The sequence below is a fragment of the Myotis nattereri genome (assembly GCF_964212035.1).
Source record: "Myotis nattereri genome assembly, chromosome: 9".
In the NCBI taxonomy this organism is placed as follows: Eukaryota; Metazoa; Chordata; class Mammalia; order Chiroptera; family Vespertilionidae; genus Myotis; species Myotis nattereri.
In genome coordinates this window covers 24,488,876-24,501,106 of record NC_138084.1, presented here as the reverse complement: position 1 = coordinate 24,501,106, position 12,231 = coordinate 24,488,876, and the positions used below count along the sequence as shown (strand labels likewise).

Below are 12,231 nucleotides of genomic sequence, written 5' to 3'. Positions count from 1 at the left end.
CTCTCAGGCACACCTGCTCACAAGCCTCCGCACTGGGGACACCGATGCCACAAAGCCAAGTGAGCATTAATGCTCGCTGAACTGAAATCAAGTCCCCAAGCCCCAAGTGGAAAGCTGGTTCCAGGCAGCAAAAACCTTGGCAGGTCAGTGCAGTAGTGCCCAGCTACCATGGGAGGGATCAATTGCTCTCTCTCTCTCTGTAACTGACAAGAAGATACACAAAAAGGCAAATAGTCCTCAAGGAAGGTTCTATGTTCTTCATTCCCAACTTGTGGATCCATCAAACACACACCACATATCCAACCTGGGAGAATAGTATCCAAATGTCACACACACACACACACACACACACACACACACACACACTCATGCACACGCACACCCACACTCCCTTTGGTGAAATATATAATTAAATAGTAAACACCACCATAGAAGCGGGTCGCACAAACTTAATTCAATCTGGTATTAGAAACGTATTTATCCAGAACACGAGAATCCCTTTCCACAGAACATAACGGGGCTGTGGAAAACACAGTCTGATTGCTAACAGCAGGGCCTGTGGTTAGCGCACAAACTTGCCAACCTACCATAAAGTAGGAAGCCTCCTGCTCCCTGCCCTCCCAGCCTCAGACTGTTTGCAAAAGCCAGGAATGAAATAGTCCATATGTTTTCTTTGTCGGTGACATGGCTATTGAAAGCAAGGCCATGGTAGTCTCCCTGCTGAGGGACTGGGTCAAGCTATTCATGTGTAACCAGGCAGATGTCAAGATGGTAATGGGAAAAACATTCAAATTTTTTTTTTTAAAGAAAGGGAGCCAGGGTCAAAAAATGCACAACTGTATTCCAAACACTTGGCCAATCTAAACAGGTTGTGAGCACTGCTCCATACATTAGCTGCTGCTCCGAATTTAAATTCATTTTCCAAGCAGATCCGAATAAAAACCCGGAAGGATTTTCCCAGTTTCCAAGAAAGTTTTAACTGTGCTTAACATAACTGCCATATAACTTTTTCACAATATGAAAGATTTTAAGGAAAACATTTTCATTCTAAAATAACTTTTAAGATAATAAGCTTTTCCTCTTTATCCACAAAGCACAAGCATTAGTTTCAAATATATAAAAAAAGAATACACAGGCATCCAATAAAATATCATTTTCAAAGTACTTAAAAGAAAAGGTCTCTCTAAGCTATGTATTCCTAGAAACAAGCGATGGGAAGAAACAAGAACACAGCTAGACTGTGGGTCCTGAGTAGATCTTAGGCATCCCGAACATGGGAAGTGGACTGAGGACCCACAGGGAGCTCTCCTGGGCACGAGGACAATCCTCAATGTTCCTAAGTCTGGAAGCAGGAAATGAGTCTCTAAAGAACACACCAACACAGTCTCAGGTCCTTTGACCCTTTGATGTGAGAAGAAATACTGCTTCCGTTAGGACAGCAGCACCTTGCTACCCGACCAGCCATCTCAGAAAAGCAGTGCCAAGTCAGAGAGACCCAGGCGAGAAAATGAGTTCCCTTCAGCTCTTATGGTTTCTCCAGAGACACTTACCTCCCCACCATCAGGCTTTCTTGTTATGGGAATCACACCACCTATAAGAAAGGATCTTGACAAAAACATATACCCTACTCTTCCTGCCCCAGGATCTTTATGGTTTTCTAAATAAAAAAATCTGACAGAGCCCAGCCGGTGTTGCTCAGTGGTTGAGCATCAAACTATGAACCAAGAGGTCAGGGTTTGACTCCCCGTCAGAGCACATGTCCATGTTGCAGGCTCGACCCCAGAGTGGGGTGTGCAGGAGGCAGCCGATCAATGATTCTCTCTCATCAGTGATATTTCTATCTCTCCCTTTGCCTTCCTCTCTGAAATCAATAAAAATATATTTAAAAAAAAATTCTGCCGGATGAGTAGCCTCTTTTTCATTAACACAGTGGCTCACCTGTGCTGTTTACAACAGGATTTAAACCTGATATACATTAAAACACACACACACACACACACACACACACACACACACACACAGAAATGGGGGTTTAGGATTTTAAATCACAAGATGATAACACATATAACATTATACAACTTCCTGGTCACTCCCAAAAGAAATGAGAAAAAAAATGGGTGCTCACCATCACTCAAAGAGATCATGCTTTAAAGGTTCCTACATATGACCCTTGAAGATAAAGCAAGCTATCTTTTTTGCAGATGGGAAAGCCACTGTCCTAAGTGGTTAAGTAAAATGTCCAAGCTCACACATTTAGGAATTCAGGGGTCTTGACTCTGTCACACTTCCAAAAACAAAACCATGTTTGAAGGCCTAACCATAAAAATATGCCTATAAAAAGAAGGCTGGAGAGTAGGCAATGACATAAATAGCTGGATTACATGACCATGGACTCAAAATGACCTTGGAGAGAACAGAAGGCCAACAAGAAAATTTTTCTTCATTACAAAGACAGGAAAATATTAAGATTATTTTCTAAAAACCTAATCAAATGAGAAGAACTAGTAGAAGCAGCTCAGCAAGGATGAAAACTGGTAGTAAGTAAGAAAAATTACCAAATATCAGTTAGTAAACCCATCAGGTATACTCTTTAAAACAGGATACTGAAATATTTAAGATGTATAAATTTATTTAATATTCCCCCTTTTTCTTCTTTAGAGAGAGAGTGGAAGGGAAGGGGAGAGAAAGAGAGAGACATCCACGTGAGAGAAACATTATTGATTGGTTGCCTCCCACACGTGCCCTGACCAAGGCCGAGGATTGAGCCTGCAACCAAGGTACCCTTGACTGGAATCGAACCCATGACTCTTCAGTCCACAGGCCAACGCTCTATCCACCGAGCCAACCCAGCTGGGGATAATATTCCCTTCTTAACTCTGATCAAATTTATGAGAATTCTGTATATGCTTCAATTGATGTGAGATATGGAGAGCTTGAAGAGGACCCAACAGTCAATCATCACATTCAGAAATGCAAAGACCAGATTCATTTAGTGCCTAAAACAGAAGTGCGCGTGAAGAGTCTCCAAAAACACTAAGAACCGTAAAGGTGAGTCCACACTCTTTGTTTCCTCTCCCACCACTACAGAAAAGAATTGATGGACTTTAGAATACTGGGTTCCTAAGGTGTAAGTCAAAACAGTGTGCTCCCTTCTCTGGAGAATTCTTTTCCAAGAAAGCAGCCCTCTGAGATGCTCACATGGGAAGGGTGACAGTCTACAACAGAACAACTACCACGGGCCTTCCTCTGCTGGGGAAATCTAGCCCACCACGCCCTTCACACATTATTCATAGAGGTTTTCCGAGGGTCTCTAAGCATGAACCTTCTTACCCCTTAGGAAAATGGGAAAAACCAGGAAGTTAATCAACATCCCAGCCCAGTGAGTTTGAGAAAAGACTGCTGACTTGGAGGCACACCACCTGTCCTGCACCTTCAAAACAAGAAATGTGAAGAGAGTGAGAATTTAATAACATCCATCTATCATCCTAGGACAACAGCTCTAATCAAGCACCTCAGGGAGTTCTGATGTCACCACTTGTACTATGATACTCTGTGGTCCACCCTGAGAGCTACAATGAGGACCTCACAGCCTGAGGGCAATGGAAGCAATTCCAGGCAGTCCCTCAGCCATGCCCAGCACAGCTCCCAGGTAAAGGTGCCATCTCCCTGCCAAATGCATGTCACTCTTCTTAGGAGGGAAAATGTAACCAAATAAAACTTTTTAAATATACTGGAATGGGGAGAATCTAACAGGATTTTTCTGGATAGTGGATTCTAAAATCTGATTTGAATATCAAAAATATTTTGTTGTGCCCAGCTGGGTGTGGCTCAGCGGTTGAGCACCGACCCAGGAACCAGGGCACATGCCTGGGTTGCAGGGGTTGCGGGCTCGACCCCCTCAGTGGGGGGCATGCAGGAGGCAGCTGATGATTCTCTCTCATCATTGATGTTTCTCTCTCTCTTCCTCTCCCTCTTTGAAATCAATAAAAATGTTTTTTTAAAAATATATTTTGTTGTCAGAGTGCATTGAGATTTCATTCTTTCAATGGTCACCTTTATATTTAAAACTCCGTTTAAAAAAAAAAAGTTACATCCTTCTAGTGTAAAAATAAAGGGGAAAAATACTGGCTAAAGGGGCTTATATAACTTTTACTTATACTGACTCAGAATACTTAAATAGAAATTAAATATGAAGAATAAAGGGTCAGTAAATATCTTGTAATATATTAGATTTGCTTCCTCCACACATGTCTCTAGCACAGACAACAGACCAGCTTGGGATCGAAACATATACCCATTCTTGGCCCAGCTGCTTCCCAAAATATCTATGGTTTACATTTCCTTACAAAGGATATTCTCATATTCCAATGGACCAACATGTTGCCACTGGGGGGTGGAGGGGTGTCCAATGCTTTCCCCTAAGACCTTTTAGTACAGAAAAGCTAGAACTACAAAAATATATATAATTTTTAAATGTTCATTTCCTGGTCTATTAGAAGGGCATTCCTGAACTTTAATCACTTGCATCTAAAATAAGAAATGCATAATGCCAAATTTTGCCATGTGCTTTTTTTGCAATTAAAATATGTAGTGGTATCAAAACATGCTGTAGAGACTGAAAACAACCATCCCAAACATCGTTCTAATTGCTGGTACAGGACACAGAATACTTCAGAATGCTTTATGAATCTTGCTAAAAATAGTTCCAGCCATATACATAGTTGAATAATAAATATTTGTCTAAGGGTGGTGAATGAGAATATATACTTCCATAATTCCATCTTGCCATTTAAAGGGGGTATCTGAGTACTATGAACTATAAAATCATGATCTGTCTCCTGCTAAGACTGATTTCTAAACTCGATTTTGAACCCACCCAATTTCAGACAATACAGCTGATACCCCGCCTACAGTTTGAACATCAAGCACTTAAAAACATAGACACAAAAACAGCAAAGAAAGGCAGACAAATTATCCATTGTGTAAGAGTACTGATTTGCTAAATGCCCTAGATTTTTCTTCTTCATTGGCAGAATTTAAAAATAGAGCATTTTATTATCCTCAATGAAGCTTTAAAAAAAACTACAATTCACTAAACAGTTGGGGGAAAAAGAAAAAAAGTTATCCATGTTCTTGTACACATAGGAAAACAAGTTTTTAAAATTGCCAAAAACATGAAGGCTGAGGGAGGCAGTTAAAGAGCGAGCTGTAGAACTATTTCTAGAGCCAAAACCTTGAGATCTAGCTTAAAAAATTAAAACAGCTAAGCTGTCTTACCAAGAACACACTAAGTTATATTAGTTATTTTTCAGAGTGAAGGGCACACTTGACAGGGCTTAACTTTTAATTGAGGTATTCCAACAAACATTGTGCTTTATGTAACTATGTATTTTTATACAGGAAAAGTGAGAATTTCAATAACAAACGGTTCTTAAAACTTTGCTTAATATTCAACGCAAGATTCAGAGAAATTCAAAGCAGTGGTAGACATTAGCCATCATCTATTCCAATATCCGTTTTTTATTGATAAGATAATGAAAATATAAGGATAGGCACCGCCAAGGAGACCAGAAACCAAAATCCAAACTTGTAGGCTGTCAGAACATCCCACTATTATAAAGATGATTAAAATAAGAATTTGAGAGATAGTCTGACAGAGGCCAAGAAAATGCCTAAACTTGCCTGGATCCACCTACCGGTACAGAACTTTGATCTCCCCTAAGAGATTAAGTTGTCAATGTTACCTTACAACTCTAATGCGAAGAGCCAACTGCCTGGGCAATAAGTGCTTGTGATACCATGACTGCCATGAGCATTTAGTTCAACTGGAAATCATGAAATATTAGTGGTTACCACAAGACTTAAGGAACACAGAATGAGGGAATTACTGGGTCAAATCCTAGGAATTGCTCAGACCACACCCAGCACATTGCTGCCTTGTGAGGAAGTGAGTTCCCCATTCAGTGGAAATATCCCTCCAGTAGAGCTGACCAATTGGAGGTTTCCTTGGTGGGTAAGAGTCCAAGATTTAGGCACCTAGACTTCACTGACACAACAGAGAGGACCCTAGAAATGTATAAAAAATAAACAAAAATCAAATTAAATAGAAATAAAACTCTTGGCAATAACAGCTGTTAACTTCTTGTTTTAAAGTGAAGAAACCAAGATCCTGAAGGGCTGGGTATTCGGCACTCTCCCGGTCATGCGTGTGATTTATTGAGAGACCTGGAAACTAGCTCTCCATATTCCCAGCAGGATGCTCTTTCCCCCTCTTGTAGTTAAAAAGAACCAGGTCCCCGTCTGTAAAATAAAGGATCTACAAGACCTTCATATATTGACCGTGTTCAGAACCAAATTCACTTGTATATAATACTAAATACATCTCTGGAAAGACACACCACACAAACTAAGCTAACACTGACATCACAGGTGGGAATTCAGAACTCAAGAAATATCAAAATTCTACCATCAAAAAAGGTATAAACATTTTGTCACTAATTATTGACCTGCCAGGAAGACAGCAGACATTGGAGGAAACATAAGAAAAGACTTGCCGAAGCCGGTTTGGCTCAGTGGATGGAGCGTCGGCCTGCGGACTGAGGGGTCCCGGGTTCGATTCCGGTCAGGGGCATGTGCCTGGGTTGCGGGCATATCCCCGGTGGGAGATGTGCGGGAGGCGGCTGATCGATGTTTCTCTCATCATTGATGTTTCTAACTGTCTCTCTCCCTTCCTCTCTGTGAAAAATCAATAAAATATATTTAAAAAAAAAAAAGAAAAGACTTGAAATGATACCATGAAAAGAAGAGAGGTGTTTGGAGTAGTGAAAATACACCCCAGAGAAGAGTCTGAGATGATGCTTGCAAAAGGAGAAGAAAAAGCAAGAGATTATTTTTAAAAATGTTTCAAAGTCCCATTAATTTTACACAGAAAGCTCCATAACCTGCCTATGCCGAGGATACGCACACTGTGAAGGTTAAAGAGATTATGACTAATTATATGGAAGTGAGGACATGGAGTAACTTTTTGTACAGTACCCAAATTACTGAAACTGGGTGATTTTATTTTCCAAGTGTTAAGCCATACCCACAGGAAACAAGCAGGGCTATTCTACCCTATTAAAGCGCCTTAGCTAGGCATGCATTCTGCAACAAGTCTCCATGGCAAACTTCCTAACACACACTTCTAAACACAAAGAACTCCTCCTCCCAGTAAGCGCTAATAAATGGGCTTGTGCAACTTCACCTACAACGATGTTCTGCTACTCCTGGGATCTTTTCATGAGAGGATCAGAACATGATCCTCACCTTGCCACCCTAAACTTGTGTAAGAATTATAAAATCGTAGAACTTCTGGAAGCTACAAGCAGCCTTAGATAGAATCTAGTAAATCCAATTACTTCGTTTTTCAGATGAGGAAATTGTCATCAGACGAAAAAGTAGAAGGACTTGCCCAAAGGCCAGACAATCACTCGGTGGCTTGGTCCAGACAACGATCAAGGGCTCAGACCTACCACTGTCTCCATGAAGCCAGAGAAACAGCCTTTGTAATCTTAAAACAGTGCGCCAGACATAATCTAGGATGTGGAAATCTGTGCTCCGGGTCTACATTTCTTCAAGTTTGTGGCAATCACACACATACCAGAGGAAAATCGTGCGCAATCCCCTCCCTACCGCCCTTGTGACTTCATCTCTTTCTCCCCGGATCAAGGATCTTGGCAGGTAGGTGATTAAGAGTGACTTTATTGCCATAATACAGGAATAACTGTCAATCCTTCTGATCCAATGAACTTTGAAATGTTAATGCTAGTAAGAGTACTTCCTTTAAAACACCTTAGGGTCAAGTGTGACAAGCCAGTGCATTGTGACACAGGGCTGAGAACTGCTGTTGCAAAATATAAATAATCACTGCAGGTGCGGCAAGTGATGGGAACACGGGAATCCCACCAACAATACTGAGGATTACCACAGACTCTGCCCCCAGCCTCAGATAAGGTAGCTTTCAGCAGGAAACAGACACTGTTAGACTGAACAAGTCCCAACAGGCCTAAAGGAGAAGCAGCAGGTATCCTCTCTCCGGGGCCTTCTCAGATCTGGACAGAAGACTACATGGTGAGAATGCTGAATTGGGCAATCGCATGTGGGATGGCATCGGAGCTGCATTTCCCAATTCTGCCCCTCGGTGTGGCCTTGAGTCTTTATTTACCCACTGCAACCTTTCTAAGTGCCTACCGTGTACCAGGCTCTGTGGATACCAAGGGAGGCGGGGGGATTGGACCCCTGCCCTCAGTCAGTCCTGGGGCCTCCAGTGTGGGATCACACACCCCTGGGGGAGGTGAAAGTACACCACCATTGAGGAATGAGGAGAAAGTAAAAGAACTTTGATGAATAATCACCAGTCTCATCTTTTGAACTTCCATTTTTGCGTTTGTAATTTCATGTGTAAATGAAATTGGCCTTGATGAACATGCTCCAGAAATTCGAAATCTGTGAACTAAACGTTGGGAACCACGGATCTGGTCCCTTGGTGTGTAACTGCAGCCCACTTAGGCGGTGATGGGAGAGCAGATTTGGAAAGAGGCCTCAAATGAATCCAAGGCGTCCTGTAAGCAGGGCTGGTGTGGGTCAGTGGCTGAGCATGGACCTATGAACCAGGAGGTCAGGGTTCGATTCCCAGTCAGGGCACATGCCTGGGTTGCCAGCTCAATCCCCTGTAGGTGGCATGCCAGACACAGCTGATCAATGATTCTCTCTCATCACTGGTGTTTCTATTTCCCTGTCCCTTCTTCTCTGAAATCAGTAAAAACTTACTAAAAAAAAAGATCCACTGCAGTGTGCAGAACCACAGCACCTGCCCCTTCTCAACGTGGCTTTTTTTTTTTAATATATATTTTATTTATTTTTTTACAGAGAGGAAGAAAGAGGGATAGAAAGTTAGAAACATCAATTAGCTGCCTCCTGCACACCTCCTACTGGGGATGTGCCCACAACCAAGGTACATGCCCTTGACCGGAATCGAACCTGGGACCCTTCAGTCCACAGGCCGACGCTCTATCCACTGAGCCAAACCGGCTAGAGCTCAACGTGACTTTTGAGAATCAGCTGGTTTCCCCCAAATGCAAACACACTGACTGCCCTTTCGATGGGGTGTGCATATACTACATACTTTTGAGAGTGAAATGAAGAGCATTACGGTGACATAAGGGGTGATCAGGGTATACGATCACTCCATAGGTTCAGATGGAAGAAGAAAATCAAACACACTTGCTCACCACTGCAGCTCAGAAAGGGCTATGCTGATGCTAGTTCAGACAATCTAATCTGGACTGGTGCCAATTATTCTTCTCTTTCCCAAGCCATGAGCAATATATTTTGTAACGCTCAAGGTTGAGAAGATAGCATTTCACGACCTGCAGTGAGCTCTAAAGGAAGACGCCTGGTGTTCCACAGAGAGGAGTGTGCTCTCATAAAAATGTGCTATTTCTTTGTGGTTTTAGGTACTAATGTAAAACAGCCCTTTTCCTTATAGGGCAAGCCTACTCATTAAAACTCGAGGAATCTGCTAAATAAGGTCTTTACAATGGTCAAAACAGTAAAATTATGCTTTTCTACTATAGAGAGGCTTGGCAGAGGTTTTGGGTAAAGACAGCTCTCCCGTGGTGAGGTACCTGAAAGTTTCAAGACGACCTGGGAGAAAAACAGCCCCATCCTCTCTACCCAGGTCTTGCCCTTATTTCTCTTCACTCCCACTTTCCCACTTAATGTACCCTTGTGGGCAAACTAGACTTCATTGCCAAGTTAACTTTTTGCATTGAAAAGTTAAACTTCACCATCCTGAAGGAAAATAGCTTCAAAGATGTAACCAACACCTGAGACTGGGGAAGAACTGAGAAAGAAGCCGGGGGGTCCCTGAATGAGCCAGCTTCCAAGGCAGCAGGCCTATCAAGACAACCCCATTTCCAGAGGGCAAGCAGACACACACACACACACACACACACACACACACACACACACACACCCTGGAAACACAGCAATGCCTTTGGCTGGCAGAGAAAGGATTTCTTCACCGGGCCTGTCATTCCTTTAAAACTGTCTATTTCTAAGAGGTCCCTTGCAGGAGCCATAAGGTAAAAGGAAATTCCCTTCACCCAAGAGCCTCTCCGTCCCTTTCTCTCTCCAGCAGTTTTTACAGCCCTAGATTTACTCACCCCACTGGCCGCGCTGCCCAGGAGCAAGAGCATACACCTAGCCCTGCACTCGGTTACCTTATTCTGCCTCTCCTGGTGGCATTTCCCAATGCCACCCCCAAGGCAGATTTCAGATACCTCTTCCTTGCTGAAGGGCATGTCTAAAGCTCTCTGGTCCCTGTTTGAGAAAGGAGATTTTTAAGTCGGAACCATTTGAGTGTTTTCCCAAGCGCTGGCAGCTGGAAAGGAAAACTGCTGCTTACAAGATAGCAGAAAACTGCTGCCTGCCGACCTTTCCAATGGGGCAGAGCATATGTTCGGGAACTTTTCCTTCCAAAATCCTGTCCTTCAGGTTAGAATTCTTTCTTTAAAAGGCCTTGTTGGGTAAGAAGAGTATTTTCACCAAGAGAAACCTGCAATTTCCCCCTCCTCCTCCCTTGTTTTGGCCTCGCTCGCCTGCCTGCTCCAGGTCCCTGGCGTCTGCTGGGGAGGCGGGAGTGGAACTGGCCGGAGGTGCCAGGTCGCTCTACCCGGAGAGGGCCACATGGGGAGGAGGCTCGCCCTGAGGTGCAGGTGTTTCTTCTTCCCACATGCTGGAACCAGGAGGCTCCAGGTGCTTCCCCAAGAAACGTGCCTAGGTCTGCAGACTGCGGCCAAGTTCTAGAGTTCTAGGCGCCCTCACCCCCGCCCACTGCAAACCTCTAGCCTGCTGAGCTGGGGCGGGGGGAGAGATGGAGGGGGACGGTGTGAAAAGGGAAGGTCAATTGAAAAGGCTGCCAGGGGCAAGTGTTTCCAGATTCCTCCCTCCTCCTTGGCCCCAGATCCCCACCCAGATGCACTTGGGAATTGGGGGGAGGAGTGATTGTGTCCCGAAGAGTCTAGAAAATGAGCTACTCACGGCTCGCACACAGGCTGGCCAAGTTTGGAAAGCCCGCGGCGCCGGGGTGGGTGCCAAGCACCCCCACACACAGGTGACTGGCGCCCCCCTCCTCGGACCTGGGGGGTGGGCTGGGATTGACCACTCGCCCCGCCTCCCACCACCACCACCACCCCCTCGATCCCTTTTCCCCCCCGCACTCACAGCGCTAGGGTGAAGGCACTGAGCCCCTCGGGGACGGCCGTCAGCCCCTTCCCGGAGCAGTCCACCCGACGGTCGCCGTCGCAGCTGCAGGGCGCCGCGCACAGGGACGGCGCCGCGCCGCTGGGCTCGGTGGAGCCGCGCAGCCCCAGGGCGAGGAAGCACAGCAGCCCGAGCGGGCCTGGCATTGCTGCGATCGCCTCCGCGCCGGCCTCTCCCGCGGCGCCCTCGCTCGGCGCGCCTCCGCTGCCCTCCGACGCCCCCGCCGCCCCCGGGCGGCCGGCCTGCGGGTGGGAGCCGCGGCTCTCCGGTCTCAGCGGTGGCGCGGGCTCGGCGCCTTCAACAGTCCGGGGCAGCAGCGCAGGGACGCGGCGCTCCGGAGTTTCGCCCTTCCCGCTGCTCCATGGAAGCGCAGAGGCAGCCCTGCTCCCGCGGCGGCTCAGGCCAGCCGGCCCGGCCGGGCGCCGCCGCGGAGACCGCGCTCTGCCATCGCACCCGCCTCGCGTCCCCGGCCTCCCGCGGCCACCGCTCTTCAAGGTTGCGGAGCGCAGCCTCCAGCCATGCCGGCCCCTCGCCCCAGCCCCCGCCCGGCTCTCGCACCGACACCCGGGCGCTTGCTCGCTCTCCCTCCGCCGCGGCTCGATCGCCTCCCGTCCTTTTCCCTTCTAGGGTTGCACGCTCGGGTTCCCAAGCCCCCAGCCGCCGGGTTATGCAAATCACTTAGGTACATGCAAAACTAACCCTTCTCCCGGAGCGCCATTGGCCCGGGGAGGTCTCGGGCTCATTACTATGCAAGAAGGGTAGCCGCCATTGGTCAAGAGCGGGGCCAGAGGGGCGTGTGTATCGGGCGTGAGTGACAAGGTTGTGGTGGTGGTGGTTCAAGGCGAAATCCCTGACTTGGCTCTATTTGTGTGGCAGGTTGTGGATTGAAGGTATAAGAATATAAAGACGTCGAGTCGGCTTTTCCCT

The 12,231-nt window shown here is 46.0% G+C and overlaps 1 protein-coding gene across 1 annotated transcript in view; it reads right to left on the bottom strand.

Annotated features, from left to right (window-relative positions):
- LGR4 (leucine rich repeat containing G protein-coupled receptor 4) overlaps positions 1-11,450 on the bottom strand; it is a gene marked incomplete at its 5' end in the record, with an annotated part of 95,518 nt that extends 84,068 nt beyond the window's left edge. The window contains one exon of the mRNA XM_081100457.1: positions 11,266-11,450. Within this exon, the coding sequence (XP_080956583.1) occupies positions 11,266-11,450 (185 nt within the window). The remainder of the gene's footprint in view (positions 1-11,265) is intronic.
- Positions 11,451-12,231: the final 781 nt, after the last annotated feature.